The sequence below is a fragment of the Diachasma alloeum genome, unplaced genomic scaffold, assembly GCF_001412515.2.
Source record: "Diachasma alloeum isolate Michigan unplaced genomic scaffold, Dall2.0 Dall_scaffold_00195, whole genome shotgun sequence".
Lineage (NCBI taxonomy): Eukaryota > Metazoa > Arthropoda > Insecta > Hymenoptera > Braconidae > Diachasma > Diachasma alloeum.
The window spans coordinates 1,511,440-1,534,086 of record NW_021680360.1 but is presented as its reverse complement, the minus strand read 5'-3'; the positions used below and the strand labels follow the sequence as shown (position 1 = coordinate 1,534,086).

General features: G+C 34.9%; 1 protein-coding gene across 1 annotated transcript in view; it reads left to right on the top strand.

Annotated features, from left to right (window-relative positions):
* Positions 1-22,647, top strand: part of LOC107048648 (probable nuclear hormone receptor HR3) — a 107,901-nt gene that overhangs the window by 69,921 nt on the left and 15,333 nt on the right. Inside the window, exon 2 of the mRNA XM_015271940.1 lies at positions 8,324-8,551. Within this exon, the coding sequence (XP_015127426.1) occupies positions 8,324-8,551 (228 nt within the window). The remainder of the gene's footprint in view (positions 1-8,323; positions 8,552-22,647) is intronic.

The window sequence follows — 22,647 nt, the reverse complement described above, 5'->3', positions numbered from 1 at the left end:
CCAAAACGGAAAATCCCGCGTGTTGCATCGGCGTGTGCCGCTCCCCCTCGGCCATTCCGTTTAGTATCACTCCACGACACACGAGGCGCGGGAGGTAATGGCGAATGAAGAAAAAAGCCTCCCAACTAGAAAGACCCCCCGCGGGCGGGGGGGGGCGTCAGAAGAAAAGGGGGAAGGGGTGTACGGGAAAGCTGCCGACGGGGGGGCACATCGGGTAAATACCGTAGAGGGGAAATGCCGGGTCGCCCGGCGGTGAGGCGGTGGGGCGCGGGGGGGGGCAGAGAGGGGATACAGAGTCGAGGCACTCGGCCATCATCGGCGTTGGAGCCACAGTTCAGTGACCCGCCGCAGCTTCGTCGGTGTTTGGCCGGTGGTGGGGGTTCCCCTGACATATTGTGAGATGCCAGGCTCGCGTTGCCGGTCCCCGAAAAACACATCACTTTTGTATCTCGTTTAATCGCTCCTCCAGTGGGAAAATAAAAAAAAAAACACAAACTAAACCCCGAGCCATCAGTGCAATTATCCCGATTACCGAATAGCAAATGAACCAGTGAATCGAAGTGCAAATAAAATAAGAAAAATAGCCGAAACAAGAACAAATTGAGGGATTAGTCCGACGGAAAACAGATGGATTTTGATGTTTTAATTGAATAGTGGTGACTGGAATTCACTCCGGAAGTTGATCTGACGTTTCAATATTATTATTCATCGGCGTTGATCGCCTTGTGCCCGAGAAAATACGAAAAGTGAAAGAACGGTGTAAAAAAGAGTGCGCGTGCCACTGGAATTTTTCCCATTCCCCTCAATTCCTTTTTGTCACCTTTCACCATTATCATCTCCACTGTACATTATCATCCTACTGCTTCATTCCACAGTGTTCAGCCTACAATACCAAAGTCGTGTGTGTTGGTAACAAGGGACTCTTCCTCCGTTCCTCATTACACGCTCGAGCGTGTTCGATACGAGCCAAGTGTGTGTTCCCCCGCCCCGCGAAAGAACAGAAGATCTCCTCTCTTTCGTGTCCTGTGTCCTGTTCGCAAGGAGATAAAGTGCACGGGGGAGCGAAATTAATCGTCGAGAGTGAGAGAGAGGAGAAGAATCCCGCGAGTGTCTTGTGCTCTCCGGGCGGAGGGAGTTAAAAAAAATTAAGTGAGGGAGAAAAAAGTGTTGGAGTGTGTGCGGGAGTTCGAAAGTACATTTCTGCTCTGTTCTGCGGCCACGGAGGGAATATTTTTCGGCTCATTCCCGCTCGGTTTAACTCGAGATGTATATTCGACGGGGGTCGGGTGAAAGCACTTGGACATCGGGTTTTGATAAAAAAATTTGTGAAAATTTACCGTTGATTGCATGAAGATAGTGCCGTGGCTGCTGACTTGTGAGGGAACATGTGTGAGCACGAGGGAAATAGACGTGGGTGCTAGTAATACATAATAATGAACGCATTAATTGCGGTAATTACGATTAGTTGATCGTGGGGAATTGGAGTCGTGCGGCGGGAATTGGTTTTTCTTGTCGATTGATTCCCCCGAGGAGAAAGTGATTTTGTGATTCGACGGGGGCTTGTGTCGCACCCGGGGTACCCCCTGTCCCGTCGACCCTTCGAATTAGTGACATTTGTTGTTGAGAATGAGTCGGGTGAATCGTTATGCGAAAGTTTAGTGATTATTTATTTTAATTTTCTACCGTGAATTTTCAGGAGGGCATTCACGTTTTCAATTGGCTTGTGTTCTTTGGAATTCACTGCACAGTAATCACTGGATTTTTATCAAAATTCGTTGTGGGGATTTTTATTGACTTCACAGCCTCATCGGATCAATGGAATTAATGGTGGAATTAAAATTTTATAAGTCAAAGAGTTTGATTCGGAAGCCGGGAACATTAATCTGGGACATTTCACTCGATTTATAAAGCTCGTTGACATTTCTTCGAGATAGTGGAATTTTTATTACGTAATGGGGTAGAGGAAGAATCAGGTGGATCGTTACGATAATAAATGAAGTGACAAAAAAAAATGTTAGACACGCGCGAGATTCGGTGTAGGCCCTCTTTCTCTGCAGCTGCAGGCCTACAGTAATGCGATACATGATAACACTGGGCTGGCTGAAGCGCGCGCGAGAAGATAGCCGTGTGTTGGGTGACTGTACTCTGGGTTCATCGTTCGCGGGTTATGTAATGTTTGAATATGTGGTGCAAGCGAGGGACTACCGAGCACCGGCGCTAGAGGTCCCGATTGAGGGGTACACGAAATTCTTGGGGATTTCGGTTTTTCGTTCGATTGGTTCGATGGGGCTGGGGGTGAGATACACTCGCTGTTGGAAATTTCTTGAAATTTGAGGTGGGGAGGCTTCAGTGTTGCGATGTCGATGGCGGGTTAAAAGGGAATTGCTCGTGGTATTTTTTATTCTTCTAGGCGATTAGGGTGTTGCGCAACATTATTTTTCATTATGTATTTTTTTTATTTTTAAAAAGGTGGAAAAATTGAAAAGTTACAGACAATTGAGGAATATCTGCGTTGTGATGCCGTAACTTATTCATTGCTTGTTACTTAGAAAAATTGAAAAACTAAAGATTAATGTTCTAATTTTTCATCATATGCTGTTAGAAATTTTGATTGAATTGAAACAATAAATGCATTTTGATTTTCAACTTTGTAAAGTTGAATTCGATTTAAAATTGAATTCTTCATGAGAGTTCTTACTCATTTTCGTAATTGGGTTGTGACGTGACGTTATTTTTTCTTACGTATTTTTTCACTTTGAGAAAATTTGAAACATTAAGACGTTACAGCCAATTGAGGGATGTCTACATTACGACGTTATGATGTAGACGTTTTGAATCCTCCGTAACTTATTAATTTCTTATCGTTTAGAAAAATTAAAGAATACATGTTTAATGTTTACATTTCTCATCATACACTGTTAGAATTTTTGTTTTGTTCTTCATGGGATTTCTTACACTTCTGGGAATTTGGATCGTTACTTGATATTTTTTTGCATTTTTTTATATGGCGTATTTTTTTATTTCAAGAGAACATCGGAAATGAAAAAGGTACAGCCGATTAAAACAACTACTGCATTATGAGGTCATAACCCAGACATTTTCCATCCTCCATAACTCATTCATCTCTTATTATTAAAAAAAGTTGAAAAATACGTGTATAACGTTTTAATTTTTCATCATAGACCGTTAGAAATTTGTTTAATTCAAGCAATAGTCCCATTTTTACTTCCACTGTTGTGAATTTAACTCAATTGACGATCAAATCCTTCATAGTATTTATCATGCATCTTGAAAATTCAGGAGAACTGAGTTTTTTATTACACGACCATTGACATTTCACAATTGACCATCACATTCAATTGAATTTCCAATAGATTATAAATTCAGAATAATAGCTGCCTCAATTCCCATGATTCTCTATATTTTTTACTGCCTTATAAACCGAAAAATTATAATTTCATTGGATATTCAAGAAATCAACTGTTTGATGAATAACAACATGCGCGAATATTTCCCATTCATAAGTCGTTAAAAATTTCGAGAGTAATTTTCCAACAGTGTTCTGGGGTGGAGTGGAAATGTGATTGGGGGAATTATCTTTTTGTGATTGTGGGATTATCTTGGGGGGTGAACAATTTTCGAGAAATGAAAGACTGTATACAAACTATTATAAACAAAATTATACATAAAAAAAGCTCTGATGACAATTCGCCTCAAAATCAATAATTCAATCTCAAGATAATTACATAAATAAACAGAAATCAATCGATTGTATTTAAGCAATTATCTCAGAAACGAGTGATTTTATGAGAAAATGTCACAAGATCTTTTTTATAGCTAAGAAAATTTTCAATGAAAAATGTCTTATGATATTTTGCTGTAAAATTATTCCTCCATGAGATAATTACGCAATTAAATAGAGATAAATCTTTTCAGTCCGTTTAAAATCGATTTCGATTTTTTAATTCTGAGCCAATGTCGAGGATTTTCTCCCCTTAAACCACTCGTCTCCTCAACAATCACATAATCAACAAAACTGTAATATTTCTCTGACTGCATTTCTCAACTTCAATGCAGAATTTTCTGCTCTTGAATAGATGTATTCGCTTCTGGTGTTTAATTTCTACTCCACAGGTTATGATAATTATCATTTCCTCCAGCGGAATAAACGAACGGAAAGAATCAACATTTTTATTCTAATATTCTCCGACAATCGCCGATAGTCCCCAATTATTTAATCGTATTTTAATGGTGAAAAGTGGGCGAATGCGACGTTGCATAGCGCAGTGTAAATGGAGGGAAATTATACGGGATTCAATCGACCGAGTGGGAGTGCAGACAGCACGAGCCCAAATCCCAATGATGGAATAGGCGGAAGGCGGTATGATCAGCCGGACAGCACTCCGGGACAATCGTCAAGGAGTCCAGTTAATTCTATACGAGGTAGTTCTATTAAAGCACAGAGAAAAAAAGTTTCTAGTTTTCACAATTCAATTGATAATTTTAATAAATTTGTCCAGCCCCTGGACATATTTAAATGGCATTCGAATCAAGTAAAGCTCTTCATTACAATTTTTCCTCTTGATTTCAACAATATCACGTTCAAATTCTTATTGATAACAACATTTTAGTTGGAAATTAATGAATTTGTCAATTCATTCTTCAAATGAAAGAGAAATTCATTCATTCGGAATAAATCTTCTACTTTAGAATCAAATAAACGATTCAAGATTATTATCGGTAACAATAATTCAATTTTCAAGTAATACAGTCTTTATTTGGATCAGAGAATCATTTTTTCATGTTTAAAAACTGTTTATTTAATGTGGATGAAAATACGAATAAAAATGAAGTTTAAGTTCGAATGAAAGCTTTAATATGACGGCTATTTGAATAAACCCATTTATTGGAAGTAAATAAAGTTTACTAAATACAAATGTGAAAAGAGTGAGAAATATTTTTGAAATGAGAACAGTTGTGTTTTTGAATTAAGAAAATTTACGTTCTTGAGAATAGAAACGTTCGAAAGGCGTGAAGTTCAAGATTAATTGAAGATTAATTTAGTTAGTCTGTTAGGTAATAAGAAAGGAGTTATGAATGGCTTTGGGAAAGAATTATGAATTCCAGAGATATTTCAAAAGATACTTGAAGCATTAGTAGTCTAATTTTAGAACAGGAAGAATCATCAATTCAAGAATGAGAAGGTTCTCAATTTACGAAACACAAATGTCTGAATTCAAGAATCATGAGTTCCTTAAATCACCGAAAATGTCGATTGTTTTAATAACAATTATACTAGGTTCAAGCCAAAAACCTGGAAATTATTTTTTTCCGTATAATTTTAGATAGAAATCTTTCTAGAGTAAGTTCTTCACAAAAATTACTGAAAAAAATGAAATACAGAGTTGAATGAGACAAGTTGAAGTTGAGGTTTTGAATTCAAAACTTCATGACTTCCCTCTGAAATTAATCAATTCCTTCTGTTAAGGATGTGCAAGTATCTTTTACAGTTTGGTACAGACCACACCATTGATTCCACCATTTTTAATCATCATATTTGTCAATTAAATTGTGTGAGAAAAATTTGAAAACAATCTTCAATGTTCAGCGTCATTCAATTACATTTTGCACAGAATTATGATTTTTTTACACATTCGTTGTTTATCAATAAATAACTGAAATTGTTTAAATTTTCGGAAACCTCAATATAATAATTAATACAATAATACTTTTCTATAAATTATTTATCTAAAATAATCATAGTTTTCAGAAATTGCAAGTTTCAAATTGTTTCATCAATCTTTCTCCTAAAATAAACTTTCTAATGGCTCATTCAGATTTAAAAAAAAATTTCTAGTCGTCCAATATCGAGATTAAAGGACCTGCAAAGTTTAAAAAATAAAATCCTTGTAAAATGTCCGGACAAATGAAAGCTCTGATGTTCGACTACGAAAGTAGAAAAGCATTTCACGAGAGAAAAAATAGCCAAAGTACTTGAATATTCTTAAATTTAATCAAAAATGAGTGACAATTAGAACTTTCCGTTTGATTTTTATAAAAAAGGGTCCTTAGAATAACTGGAAATGTAACGTGCTCCCAGGATTTCTAGAATACAATGATTTTCATTGAAAACTAAGAACTCTTTTTCTCTGTGCAATTGGATTCGATGGTACATGTAAAAATGTGTAGAAATGTCAGATCGAGACTATTAATTACAATCTGGAGTGGCGATGAAAATGCCACGAGGGATACACATGCATTATCAAACATGTGGACGTATGAATAACGCGAGACAGTTGTGTAATCGATACACATGCTCGCTGGGCTGTGTCGCTCGGTTTGTTGTAATCGTGGCGTTTCATCTGACAGCGACGATAAGAGCTGAGTTTTGGGGGAGATAATGGGTCGATCGGTTTTTATAATTAACCGTCAGTTATGATGACGGTTTATGTTATTGGGGTATTGAACAACAACATTGACCATTTTTTTGGACATTTAGGAAATTGCGGAGGAGGAGTTTTGTTTTGGTTGCAATTATCTATTGACGCATTAGAATGAATCAATTTCGAAGAAAATATCTCGAGAAGCTTTTTTTTGTCCTAAAATTCCTCATTGATGAGATAAATCGATTGCTCCATCGGATTATGGAAAATTGATGAATTTGAATTTCTCATTTTTGCATTTATCTCCAGTGCGAGTGGACTTAGCCGAAAATGTCAAATAACATTTTTTGTAGCTAACAAAATTTCCAACAAAAAAGATTTTGTGAACTTTTACTCTAAAATCACTCGTTATGAAGATAATCCCGTATCACTAATCACGGAATAGAAAATTCATTAATTGTCATGAAATTTCGGCTGAATTTTCTAGTTCAAATCCCTAATATTTGCAGCCAGCGACATTCCCACTCAAATTTTAGGAAGTCTTGTTATTAAAAATTACAATTCAGTGGTGTAGCGGAGAAACTATTTGAATCCATTTCGTCCAGTAGTTGGTTTTCGATGAATATTCCGGAATTTAAGGAAGATAGAAGAATTTCTCTGAAGACCTTTTTTTAGCTCTTATTTTGTTCTAGAAAAAAGTCCTTTCCTACCTTCCTTGTAGAACAGAATAAGAGCTAAAAAAAGGTCTAAGAACTGAGTCGACATAAACCGTTTTACCGCTTCGCTGCTGAATTTTATAACAAAATTCAATGAAACTTGTGAATTCCAGTTCAATTATTCAAAAAAAAATAGGAAAATGCCGGTGAGCATTAACAATTCACGCCCATTGAATATTCAATACTCATTTTCAATAGAAATGTCAAATAAATCCTTGCAACCCAATTTTGCAGCTGAAATCTCCCCTGAATCGGATTCAATTTCTCTTCATAAAATTCAGTAGTGAAGCGGTCAAACGATTTAAGTAGACGTAGCTCTTTGCTGAGTTTTCGAGGAATATCTCCCAATCTAAAGGAGATAATGAAATATTCGTAAAAAAAATTATAACAAATATTTTGCTATCTGCATCAGATTCCGAAATATTCATTGAAAGTCAACCAATTGTTGAAATTGTCTTGAGGATAGCCAACCATCTTTCATATTTTGGTACAGACCTCACTATAGACTCAATCATTTCCAATAATCAAATTTGTCAATTAAATTTCGTGGGAAAAATTTGGAAAAAATCATGATTATTCAGCGTCATTACAATTATATTTTGCACTGAATTATAATTTTTAAACATGCGTTGTTCATAAATAAATAATCGAAATTGTTTGAACTTTCGCAAACCTCATTTTTTAGGCATGAAATTGATTTCTGGTAAAACTCTAAATATGAATAAACTTTTTATAAGTCCGAACAAATGATATTTATATTTGAAAATTAATTATTTATAAACTATTTATCGAAAACGCTCGTAATTCTCAAAAATTTCCCTTTTTTCACCCCATTCATTTCATTTTCCCCCCATTGGGCTCAAATGAATCTCTGATGTTCGACTACAAAAATAGAAAACCATTTCACTGAAAAAAAAATAGCCAAAGTCTTTGGATATCCTTAAGGGGTAACAGAAGGCCACCGTTTCCTCGAAATTTTTAAACAAATTTCCTGCTCAAAGTTATTAATGTTTTTCGAAGCCAAAGCCCATCGATCTTCATCATCACCTCCTCGAGATTAATGTGCTTCGATTGGTAAAAATATCGATAACTTAAAAAAAATACCCCGACATTGTCTCCTCCCCCCCCTAATCCCCACAGCGATCCCCAACCCTCCAATCCCATAAAAATACTACAATAATTAATTTAACATCATTAACAAAAATTGAATTATTCTGATTACAGCCCAGATAGAGATAATCCCGTGCAAGGTTTGCGGCGACAAAAGCAGTGGTGTGCACTACGGTGTAATCACCTGCGAGGGTTGCAAGGGTTTCTTCAGAAGATCCCAGTCGTCAGTTGTCAACTACCAGTGTCCAAGGAACAAAAACTGCGTAGTAGACCGCGTGAACAGGAACCGGTGCCAGTACTGCCGGCTACAAAAGTGCCTACGTCTGGGCATGTCCAGAGATGGTGAGTACATTATATGCGCGCATTTATTGTGACGAGGGGGTAGGGGAGAGCGTCAACAAAACCCCTGGGAAGTACATCAAAGCGCTTCACGAGAGCGCTTCGTTCCAATGCCTCCCAGCTTCGTTTTTATGGTCCTCCGAATGATCCCAGGGTCCCCCGGGGTCTTTACGCAACAGACGTACATTTCCAAATTTAATTTCGAGATTTAATCCTCCGTCCTCCCACTGGGGAATTTCTTACCACTTCTTGTTGTTCTTGTAGTGATGGTTTTTTATTACTCTTCGTTTTGGAACTCGAAATAACGCGGGGAAAGACAACATTCGGAGGGGAGATGGGAGAGCTTTATTTAGATTGGGGAGAAAATTTGATGGAAAGCGTTTTCATTAATTTCTTTAAGGATTTTTATGACTGTCGACTTGGGGGGACTGAGAGGAATGACTTCAATTTGATTTGTTTGGTAATCATTTCGGAAATTCAGTCGTTTTTGGGGAAAATGTCGAGAGGGTTTTTGTAGTTGGGAACATTTTTGAAAGATTAAAATGTAAAATGACATTTTTAAAATTATTGATTCTCGAGATGAACAGATTGTCGGAGGGAGATGAGTGGAGTGATCATTGTTTGAGTCAAATATTTTCAACTTCCCGAGCCGAAGGGAGGAAGTTATTGTGATGACACCGAAATTGAATTGGGTATAAAATATACTTGATTCAAGTATATTATATACTCAATTCAAGTATATTTTTTTCCGTGTATATGCAATCGTCTCGGTAATAAGGGCTTATAGGAGAACAACTGGGAAATCTTTTTTTGTCACAACAAAATCAAAATAATTTTGCTGACAAAATGGAATAAGAATAAATAGGAATTTCTCTGACGCTGTATTTTAAATTGAATGCAATGATCCATTTCAAATTTCACTAATCGAAATGAAATTTCAATCAACTCCCCGTGAAAATTCCAGTGGAGGAGCTCATCCTCCAGAAGTATCAGACCGTCTCCACAATATAATTAACGAACCCCCACATACCTTAACGATCGGTCCTCCAATCTCCCCCTGAACCCCGATTAATTACCCTGCAATCCGGTTGCACGTGCACTCCATAATCCTCTTATTCAATTCAATTCAATTAAATAGGAATATAAAATGTGAAAACAGAGTACGGAAACGAGGGATTGAGTGGAGGACCTTGAGGTTGCTAAAACGTAGGACTAACCGCAAGAATGATAACTGAATCAAACGAGAAAACAACTCCCGAAAGATAAAGAATAAAACGATCAGTTTAATAGTAATATGAAGCTACTGTTGACTCAAATTTCAATCACTCACTGAAAATTGAATTTACATGAAAAAAGTTGATTGAATCCAATCGTAAATCAACTTCTGATTCGATGCGATTTATTGCAATCTGCATAAATAATTTCCCCGTTGACTCTTCAAATTCATAATTGATTTGTTTATCAACTCAAAAATTAATTGCAAAATAATGAATTCAATTGACTTTTGAAATTTTGAATGTAACAAGTGAATTCAATGCAATCGTTTAATTCAATTAAATGCAGTTCACAAGCTTTGATTCAATTTAATGATCAACTGATTAAAAGTCATATTAAATTCATCCACATCAATAACCTCCAAAAAACGAACTAATTAAACTAATTTTGAACGAGTAAATGCAGTTAAATGTAAATGAATTTAATGTTCAGTTAATTAAAAACAGAATTACATTTATCAGAAATCCACAAAAGCCTACAAACTCAATGAAATAACACAAACAGAATAATTTCCACATCAAAGGAAAACATTCTGCTCTCCCGCTATCGTCCGTCTGATCACATTGACAATTGCCCACGCCGAAATAAAAATTTAATTAACATGACTAAAGCTGATTAACTCCATCGTCAATTAACTAATGAGTCGATTTAATTTATTGCAAGCTACAGAAATAATTTCCCCGTTGAGTTTTCAAATTCATGATTGCTTTGTTTATTAATTGAAAAAATTAATTGCTAGATAATGAATTCTATTTAGCTCTAAATTTTGAATGTAACAAGTGAATTCAATGCAATTATTTAATTTAATGGAGTTTACAAATTTTAATTGAGTTTAATGATCAATTGATTACAAGACTTATTGAATTCATCCGTAAAAAACACATTTAAAAACGCAGGAATTGAATTATTGAATCCGAATACAAAGAGTAAATTCAACGCAATCACATAACGCAATGAAAAGCACATGAATTTAATTACCAATTGATTAAAAACCGAATTGCTTTTATCAAAAATCCACAAAAGCCCACAAACTCAGTGAAACACCACAAACAAAATAATTTCCATGTCAAAGAAAAACATTCTGCTCTCCCGTTATCGTCCACGTAATCACATTAACAATTGCAATTGCCCACACCAACATAAAAATTTAATTAACATGACCAAAGTGGTTTAAACTCAATTGCTAATTAACTCACGGTTCGATTTAAATTCATAATTGCTTTCTTTAATAACTAAAAAATTAATTTCCAGGTGATGAATTCAATCATTTAATTTAGTTAAATGTGATTCACAAACTTTAATTAAATTAAATGATCAATTGATTAAAAGACTAATAAAATTCATCCACAAAAACATCCAAAAACGAACCAATTAACCAAATTCTCAAATAAAATATATTAAGTTGAACTATTGAATTATAACGGATGAATTCAACTCAATCGTCTAACGCATCAAAAGCAAATTAATTTAATTATCAATTGATTAAAAACAGAATAGCTTTTATCACAAATCCACAAAAGCCCGCCAACTCGGAGAAGCACCACAAACAAAATGATTTCCATGTCAAAGAAAAACATTCTGCTCTCCCGTTATCGTCCACCTAATTACATTGACAATTGCAATTGCCCACACCAAAATGAAAATTTAATTAACATGACGAAAGTTGTTTAAACTCAATTGTCAGTTAATTCACGGTTTGATTTAAATTTATAATAGCTCCCTTTAATAACTAAAAAAATTAATTTCCAGGTGATGAATTCAATCATTTAATTTAGTTAAATATAATTCACCAACTTTAATTGAATTAAGTGATCAATTGATTAAAAAACTAATAAAATTCATCCACAAAAACATCCAAAAACGAACCAATTAACCAAATTCTCAAATAAAATATATTAAGTTGAACTATTGAATTATAACGGATGAATTCAACTCAATCGTCTAACGCATCAAAAGCAAATTAATTTAATTATCAATTGATTAAAAACAGAATAGCTTTTATCACAAATCCACAAAAGCCCGCCAACTCGGAGAAGCACCACAAACAAAATAATTTCCATGTCAAAGAAAAACATTCAGCTCTCCCGTTATCGTCCACCTGATTACATTGACAATTGCAATTGCCCACACCAAAATGAAAATTTAATTAACATGACGAAAGTTGTTTAAACTCAATTGTCAGTTAATTCACGGTTTGATTTAAATTTATAATAGCTCCCTTTAATAACTAAAAAAATTAATTTCCAGGTGATGAATTCAATCATTTAATTTAGTTAAATATAATTCACCAACTTTAATTGAATTAAGTGATCAATTGATTAAAAAACTAATAAAATTCATCCACAAAAACATCCAAAAACGAACCAATTAACCTAATTTAAATAAAATCTATTAAATTAAACTATTGAATCATAACGAATGAATTCATTCGTTTAACGCATCAGAAGCAAATGAATTTAATTATCAATTGATTAAAAACAATTGCTTTCATCACAAATCCACAAAAGCCGACAAACTCAACGCAACAACACAAATAAAATAATTTCCATATCAAAGAAAAACATTCTGCTCTCCCGTTATCGTTCACCTGATCGCACTGACAATTGCCCACACCAATAAAACCCAGAATCTCCTCGCAACACAACCAAAACTCATCGGCTCAAGGCGTGGTGAGCCACGCGTACGGGGTGTACGACCCCTTATCACCTCTCTCAACGCTCGATTCAACGCACGTCTTATCTCCACTCAATTCTCCATAAAACCCCACGACAATGCACGCATAAAGCCCCGAGGAAACATATCGATTGTCTCCGGACAAAAGGAACTGCAATCAATGCTAAAAATCCATTTACCTGCTATTATTCTTATTTCTGGGATCGTTTGCACGATCCTTGGGTTTAATTACCACTTGGTGATAAAGGCGAGAGAGACCCCCTGCCCATGCCCCCCGTCTGACCCTCTGGGAGCTACACCACTTCCGCATGAGGCCAGGAGAAACCACGAAATATGAAATTGTCCTGGACAATGAAAGAAATAATACACTTTCGTGATGAGACTTTTCTCTCCTTTCTTCATTTATTTGCTCGTTTTTTTTATTGAAGCAGTGCCTGTACAAAGAAAACATTGCGGATGTAGTCATTACATGGAAATTAATTGATTCAGTTGAATGGGTTCATGATTCAATTTTTTTCGCGTAGGGAAATTTGGGAATATCAGATCTTTGAAATGAGAACTCGTTTGTCTGATTTTTAAGAAAGATCTTCGCAGGGGGAGTTTTTTACAAATATGTGTAGAGTTATTTCTCTCCAGAATTAATGATTACTGAAAAAATTGAAATTTCATGGACACTTGCGGAGTAATTTTCAGGAGAGTGACATTAAATTCGATTTAGTGGGAAATGTTATGAAATTTGAGATTGCACTGATGATTTCCTCCATTCAAATCTCGATCAGTAGAATCGAATTTCCCTGATTTCTATTAATTTTTGAGGAATAATTCAACTGAAATTTACAATCTCCATTGATTTTTCCCTAAAATTTGGAATTTTCAAGGATGACTTCATTTTAAATTGAATTCAAATTCACAACATTAATATTCACAACACGAGATGCATCCAAATGCATCTATTGCTTAAATTACACTGACAGAAAAAATTATTTTTATTGAGATGTTTCTTTCTTGGAACAAGTATTATATACTTGAATCAATTTCAAATAAATAAGAGCTTACGGTGAATATCAATTATTTCTTCTTGAGATACATTTACTTGAATCAAGTATATAAAACAGTCCTAGATGTCAAGTCACATGGATTCACCACAAAAATGGAAAAGTTCTATTTTTTTTAACCTAATATAATCTCCAGTCGAGAAATTTTCTACTTTCATAAATTGATTCAAAGTCATACCTAGGGAATTATTGCATTGAGGAATGAATTGAATGTTGTTTTCTCGAATGAAGCCGATGTTTAAATTGACCTTTTCGTACATCACATTGAACGAAATTTGTGATATCCAAGTTTGTGTAGAATTGCCGTAATCTGTGATTCTGTTATTGTAAACTAATGCGTTTTTTTTAATTCAAGAAATATAAACTTTTTTCAACTCAACGACGTCTTACTACAATCTCAAAGCTTTTTCCGCGTAACAATATTCATCCCGATTCGACACACGAAATGCGCACTTCAATTATAATTTACTTGGAGCAACGTAGGATCGTGTTGATTGAGATAACGACGTATTTAGTCATGAGAATAATTTTGATTTTTGAGTAAACCAACGAATTTCTGGAGTTGACAAACTTTTGGCTAGAAAGAAATCAAATACTCTCATTATCGCGACGAATAAAAGGAACTTCAGTTCTAGAGAAGTTCGATTTCTCCCAATCAAATGTACCTCAACAAGAGATAACTGGTATTCCCTATAAAATAATGTGTATTTGAAAATTACCAACCAAATGATAGTTGGTTCAAATAAAATTCTCTTGATAAAATTAATTTTTTCTGTCAGTGTACAAACAATTTCCAATATTGTAGAAATTTTCTTCAACCGCATGAATTCAAGTCAAAGCGTCATTAAGACTTTTTTCTCGTGACGAAATTCCCAACAAAGAAGTTCCCTCGGAATTTTCTCCTGAAATCACTCATCATCGAGACAATTCCATAACTAGAGAATCACAATGGGGTATTAGTTACACCACATGCGGATGGGAGACCCGCAGGAGCCACGAAAAGTGGAATCATCCTCTACAATGAACCGAAGAAAGAGAGGGAAACGAATAATATACCTTCGTGCCAAGACCCCTCGCTCGTCTCCCTTTATTTCCTCTCCCCCTTCATATTTTCGTGTTTCGTCTTTTCCACGGAGTCACGCCTGGTACTTGACTTAATGCGGTGCGTCGTCACGCAGCAAAAATCTAGCGGTAAAAAGATTTAGTGGCCGAAATGTATACGTACGTGTAACGGTGGTAAGAGAATAAAGAAAAATACCCACGCGATTGGTCATCGAGATAACGGTAAAGCATTGCCGGACAAAAGGACTCGATATTTCTTTCGTTGATTATCAAATTGTCATTAATTACCCCTTTCGTTCATGCTGAGAGAAAAATTTTGTTCTGCCGAAAAATTATATTCCACTAAAGAGATGTTTTGCCGTGTTGAATCAATTTACTTGTGGATAAAACAGAAAGTTCCCACCAAAATGGTAATTTTCGGAGTTGTAATTGTTCTCGTGAAACATTTATACGTCTTTAGGGCAAATACATTCGTTCTACAGAGAATTATATGATGTCCCGGCTTTATCAAGTGGATGTTATTGATTAGTGAATATCTTTGTCGAATAAACATTTACAATTTCCGTGGAACAAGTGATAATTTCATGAGGAAATTACAATTTTCTTGCCGACAACTGTGTTGTTAGGAAAACTAAACTGGGACAGCCATATTCATAAATGCGGTCGTTTAGTTGACATCACTCTTAAATTTTTTATTTATTATTCTAGTAATCATCAATTTAAATATACAAATTCTGATCTATTTTATTAATCAATAATTTGGGTAGGAAGATTGGCGATTATTTGGTCAATTGGTAATCCCTTTTAAGAAATTAGAATTATTTACTTAATGAAAATTGACAGTCCCATATTACCAAATTTAATTCATCATCAATCGGAAATTTAAATTATTCATATCATACTATTTTTATATTTTAATGAGAATATTTGGACCTTCATCAGCGCAAGTTGCAAATTGCTTAAATAATTCCCTAAAAAATTGGAACTCAAGGGAAAAAAGTCAATGAAACTTCAAGATTCTCTGAAAATTGAAGTAAAATCCAGATTTTTTGCGGTAGGAAGACAGAAATTCCACAATTTACGCGAATTTTCAATTGAAAATGAATACTCAGTCCCAAATTCCCCTGAATTTTCGATGAATTCCTTTCAAATTAATGGATTTCCAGGAATTTTTGATGAAATTCCCCGAAAATTCAGAGGAATCTGAAATTCAAGGAGAGATTTTTCTGACTTTTCCTGATTTTTCGTCAATTATTCCGGAATAATTAAACTGAATTTTACAGTTCCCACGGATTTTTCGTTGAAATTATAAATTTTTAATGACAGAATTCCTTGAAATTTCAGATTTGACGAAACAATGCCTTCATTCCTAAGCAAAACGAGTTAAAAGCGCCTACTTTGCCCCACCCTCCCCTGCCATGCCACCTAGAACCCCGAGTTTATTAAATTCATTACCATAACTCATCCAGAAACAAGACCCTTTTTTCTCCCTGATTATATGGATGAATTAATCACTCAGATATACGGAAAACGATGACGACATGCGTGCCTTGTGGCTGGGAGTCGCGTGTCACCGGCATTAAATGTTCTACGGGACAGAGCGAAAAGGTGAAACGTTGACATTTGCGCGTGTTCCTCCAACGTCGGCTGGAGACAATGGGGGGTTTTGAATGTGTGAGCAGTTTGGCTCCATACGGGGGATGATCACTCGTTGTCGCACCCGCCACCCATCCCGAATGGCAGCTCAATGGGTGAGGCCGTGCCTGGAACCATATACCGAAGCTGCGCCCTAAATCCGTCGGGAGGATTGCAAACACGGGAGTTGGAAGTGGAGGAAGTATTTTTGTTAGACGAAGTGGAAAATGTAGTAAGAACTACCACGACGCGGATGGTAAACGCCTTCGCTGTTGGAAATTGAAGAAAATTGAAGACAGACATTGAAAAAAAAAATTCAGTATCGAAGTGGTAAAACGGTTTAAGTCGACTCATCTCCGAGTTGAGTTTCCGAGAAATATTTCCGAATCTAAGGGAGATAGCGAAATTTTCGTAATTATATTTATTGTGGGTCTCACTCGGCTCTACAAAAAAGGTTATAACAAAAATTTTGCTATCTCTCTTAGATTTTGAGATATTCATTGAAAACTGGCCAATAGTCAAAATTGACTTAAACCGCTTTGCCACTTTGCTAATGAATTGAAATTTCATAGAAAATTTAGTGGTGATTTTTGGAAAGTGACTTTTGGGCAAAACACGAGATGGGGCTAACGAATAAATGCAATGTTAAAATTTTTTAATGAAATTTCCGGTACATTTTCCTCCCGGCGACAACCGATATCATCCGAAAGTCACCTATCGCTCGCAGAGACACACGTTACAAGGAGCGGATCAAAATAACCCCCAAAAATCCCTCAACTTCTCTGAATCACAGCTTACGAAACTTCAAAAAAATAAACCCACAGCCCTCCCAACGCGCTTCGTCCCGCATAATCCTCCTCTCTCCTCCTAATCCACCACTTCATTCTATTTCCGTGAATAAGAGAATAAACAGAGACAACAAAAAAATAATTAGGACAAATCGGCGTCTGCTTATTTTATCTTTTCCTGAGGACAACCAGCCTTCCCCGAGTTCCAGAGGGAATGACTCTACTCTAGGGGTGTTTTTTTTTCAGTGTCAATCATTGTCAAACGGGAATACTTTAATCCTTTCCCTTAATTTCAAAAATATTTCCGTTGGCAAGCGATAAACACATTCATTCTAACAAAAATGGTGTGATAATACGAAACAACTAAATCATTTTGATAAATTCTACATTAGAATTACATAAATTATTCATTTGAACCAAATAAAGAGATGACTTCACTCAAAGAATCAGTCGAGATGAAATTCGAATGAAATTGGAGATGATTCTTCAAAAGATAAACTAAAGAAGTTTAAAGAAGTTTAAATATACAATCATTCCTTTAATTTAAATAAAATTTACATAATTCAAATAAACCCAGGGTTTTTTTTGTGGCAATTATTTTCAAACCGAAATATTTTACCCCTTTCTATTTATTTCAAAAATATTTCCCTTGAAAATTTATAAACTCATATATTTATGCCAACAACAGCGTTGTCACAATACGAAACAAGTGATTCATTCTAATAAATCCTATATTAGAAACACATAAATTATTCATTTGATCCAAACAACGGGATGACTTTACTCAGCGAATAAGTTGAGATGAGAAAGATTCGTTAAAAAATCAATTATTAAATGGCTCTGCAATTTTATTGGAATGACGATGTCCTTTTCAGATATTCGAATTAAAAATTCGATTCAAAAACTTCGTTTAAACGATAAACTTATTTCTTTCATTCAAATAAAGTTTATATGATTCATATAACCCAGGGGTGTTTTTTTCAGTGTTAATCATTTATAAACGAAATAAAATAAAATAAACAATAAAAAATAAAATACAAAAAATAGAAATATTTTGCCCCTTGCTGTTCATTTCAAAAATGTTTGCGTTGGAAATTGATAAACTCATATATTTATTGTAACAAAAACCGTGTGACAATACAAAACAAATAATTCATTCTAATAAATCCTATATTAGCATCACATAAATTATTCATTTGATCCAAACAAAGGGATGTCTTTACTCAGCGAATAAGTTCAGATGAGAAAGATTCGTTAAAAAATCAATTATTAAATAGCTCTTCAATTATATGGAAATAATAATTTTCAAATATTCGATAAATATTCGGACTCGGGAAATCATTCTATCGTTTAAAGGATAAACCCATTCCTTTAATTGAAATAAAATCTATATGATTCAAACAAACCCAGGGGCGTTTTTTTGTCTCAATTATTACCAAACGGAAATATTTTGCCTCTTTCTGTTCATTTCAAAAATATTTTGCCTCTTTCTGTTCATTTCAAAAATATTTGCGTTGGAAATAGATAAACTCGTATATATTTATTGTAACAAAAACCGTGTGACAATACAAAACAAATAATTCATTCTAATAAATCCTATATTAGCATCACATAAATTATTCATTTGATCCAAACAAAGGGATGTCTTTACTCAGCGAATAAGTTCAGATGAGAAAGATTCGTTAAAAAATCAATTATTAAATAGCTCTTCAATTATATTGACATAATTTTCAAATATTCGATAAACATTCGGACTCGGGAAATCATTCTATCGTTTAAAGGATAAACCCATTCCTTTAATTTAAATAAAATCTATATGATTCAAACAAACCCAGGGGCGTTTTTTTGTCTCAATTATTACCAAACGGAAATATTTTTCCACTTTCTGTTCATTTAAAAACCATTTCTGCTGGAAATTGATAAACTCATATATTTATTCCAACAAAAAAGTCATGATAATACGAACCAAATAATTCGTTCTAATAAATCCTACATTAGAATCCTATGAATTATTCATTTGATCCAAGCAAAGCGATGACTCAGGGAATAAGTTAAGATGAGAAAGATTCGTTCAAAAATCAATTATTACATAGATTGACAATTTTATTAGAATAATAATTTCCCTCCCAATTATCCGATTAAAAAAAAAAACTATTATTCCCGAAAATTCCTCGGAAAATCATTTTATCGTTTAAACGACAAACCACTCCTATCGCTCAAATAAGCCGTTCACATGCTCAAATAACCCATTTCTCCGAATACAATCGCCGGTCGATTGACCCTTATCACTTTTCGTTTAATTCTCAAAATATTCTTCGCCATCCCGAGTGCCCGGGTTAAGCCACATCTTCCTCTGCTCCATAAATGCCAGAGTTGAGAGTAACTCGTGTGAGTGAGCGAGTGATAAAGGGAGTGTTTGTATGGGAGGCCGCGCCTATATATAGACCGAGAAAATGCATCGCTAGGCCGTTCTGTTTCTTCCTGATTGCCTCTCTCTCTCCCATGATTCTCTCGCGCGCCCGTCTTGCCCCCCCCCTCCNCCCGTCTTTCCCCCCCCCTCCGTTATTCTGTTCTTCTGTTCAGTTGTGTCGCTCGCCGGCATCTCTCTCTCTTCCCCTTTCCCTCTTTCTCTCCGGTCGATCACCCTTCGTTTCTTCTGTCCTCTTGCGCCTCGTTCTATACTTGCCCCCTCCCTTTTCCAGTGTTTCTACTGCCTTCCTCTTCGCACTTTGGGGGCTTGAGACAGATCTCTCTGTTCTCGCGGCTTCAGCTGGCCTGACGTCACGTGGTCTCCCTTTACCATTGGATTCGGACGACGGACTGTAGCGGTGCCCGCAACTCCATGACGTAGTTGGACCCCTCCTCTAACGTTTCTTATTCCCGGTGACGTCATCGGGCCGTTGCTTCCGCGTTCCCGTGACGCGCATGCGCGAGGGGTATATGTGGATGCGAATGTTTTGGTTGCAGGGGAAATGAGGCTGATCGGGAATATTTTTTATCCACTAGTTGATGCCCTTTCATTGGGCCCTTTCTCCTGTCAGATTTAATAGCGCTTTTTTCAATCAATTGTTTATAGGGGCGGGTGGGGTAAAATGGTCACTTTTTACATTTTTAAAAATCCTATTTATTAAAGATGAACGAAACGAAGTTGTTTTATATCGAAATATCTCGAAACTGCCTGACCGCTAATCCTTAATTCTCATTGGTCAATATGTGACATGAAGTTATCCTATTTACTAAAGATGAACGAAACGTGAAGTTGTTTTATATCGAAATATCTCGAAACTGCCTGACCGCTAATCCTTAATTCTCATTGGTCAATATGTGACATGAAGTTATCCTATTTACTAAAGATGAATGAAACGTGAAGTTGTTTTATATCGAAATATCTCGAAACTGCCTGACCGCTAATCCTTAATTCTGATTGGTCAATATGTGACATGAAGTTATTCACAAAAAAAACACGCGGCATTTTCAAATTCTTCAGTGACATAATTTCAAATTCTTCAGAAGTCAATTTTTTTTTCACGTCATATATATATAATATATATATTTAACATGTGTATATATTATCGGTGAAATTAATAAATTCTGTCCTGTTATGGAGACCGATTATTTTAAAAAATTGAAGATAATTCATTGAAAATGAAAAATTCTTTATAGATTCTTTTACTCTACTTCGCTATTCACTTCAATCATTAGTCGAATTCTCTTTGATTCATTATCAATATTTATAAGGTATTCATGAGAAAATGAAATTCAATGAATTCCATTTCTTCATTTCAACAAATGAATAGATCAGCGCGCGCGAGAGCGCGCGCATAGATCTTGTATTCATAAGTCAGAAACAGATTTGTCAATTGAGCTCAGTCTGGGATTATCACAAGGGAAGAATTGTGCTTTCGACTGAAAAATAAAATTATTCCATTTCGTGAACAATTGAACACGTCATGAGCATTTCAGAAAAAGTCAAAAGTGTCCATTTTACCCCACCCTGTCCTAATCATTCCCATTGTAACAAATGATTTGCTTGTGTTGTGATCCCTATGCTCACTGAATAAGATTTCAATCGTTTTCAGGGATCCCCATCAATATTAAATTTCTGTAATATTACAAGGATTTGACCCTTACATTATTGAAGGTTTAAAATATGTTGCTTCAATTTTTCAAATAATATAATATTAATAATCTGATTTTTTACGAATCATGATATGTTTAAAATTTGTTAATATGGAATTGTAAATTTACTACTAAGTGAATAATTCAAATTTATTGAAAGGGGATTTTCGATTACACAAGTAATCGTCAATCTTCCTACCTCAAATTATTGATTGATAAAATAGTTGAAAATTTGAATATTTGAATTGGTGATTCTTAAAGTACCTCTACCCTTACGGTAAATTCAAAGAGTATTGAAAACTGCAAAACAATTGCAGAAAACTCGATTAGATTCGGAATTACAATTTTTTTCTCAATTTAATTATCGTTTTGATTTTTCAAAGAAGAAATGTTTAAAAATCAGGATTTAACCCAGTGTCTTATGTGAAAATCAACATTTCCATTGTAATCAAAGATTAAAATCTGAATGTTTTTTCGTTAGATGTGAAAAAATTGAGAATTTTTTTGACACCCCATAAAAAATAATCCACCGCTTTGCAAACAAGTTTTATTATTTATTTATAAGAGGGAAATGTTTGAAAAAATATCAATATTTTGTGAAATTTAATTTGGATAATACTGACGGGGTATGAATTTTATCAATTTTTTTCCATGCAATTTAGTCGAAAAATTAAAATATCCAAAAGTACAGCGTAGCCCGGCCGAAGGGTAGAGCTACTTTAAGTACTCAAAAAATTTCAAGAGTGATTTTATCTAGTTAAGGGCCACAATATTAACCACAATAAAATATTACGAATTTGGCTATCCCTGATCGTAATTACAAGTCAATTGTAGAAACCATTTTAGAGTGAATTTCCGGAATTAAATGATTGTTGATACTCAGGGAAAAATGCGCAACCGCACTGTTATCAATTATTTTAATCACTTTAATCTTTCATTTATTTTAATCGGATGCTGAATGGGGAGCATCAACGAAACCCATTGAGATGATCCAATTTTTTACTGCAATTTACCAACTTGAAAAATACACTTCTTGATTATATATTTATATATCTCAATGAATATATTTCAATGAATTATTTCTAATGCATTGAAAGTCATGAACGACGAAAAAAATTCTCAATCACTCAATGATTGCCAATAATGAAGGGATTGAAAGACAAATGGTTTTAATTCTCCAGAATCATTCAATTCATGCGCTGAAATTAACTTCAAAATTCAAAAATCCGCAGTACTTTCGACAATATCGTCCTGATTGTGGTCCCAGCGACTTCCAAAGGGTCGCTGATTGCGAGTGTTTGCAGACACTCGAATGTGCTTTTTAACCGCGAGTATCCACTTGAAGTTAATGTCTCGAGGGCACGCGACTTGTCAATTCCACTCTTCAACTTAATCTATGAATTAGCCGAAGTGAAGGGGAATCACCTGCAGAAGAATTCCACAATAAAATTCAAAAGTTATAGAAACTCTCATTTATTACGGATATCCAAGT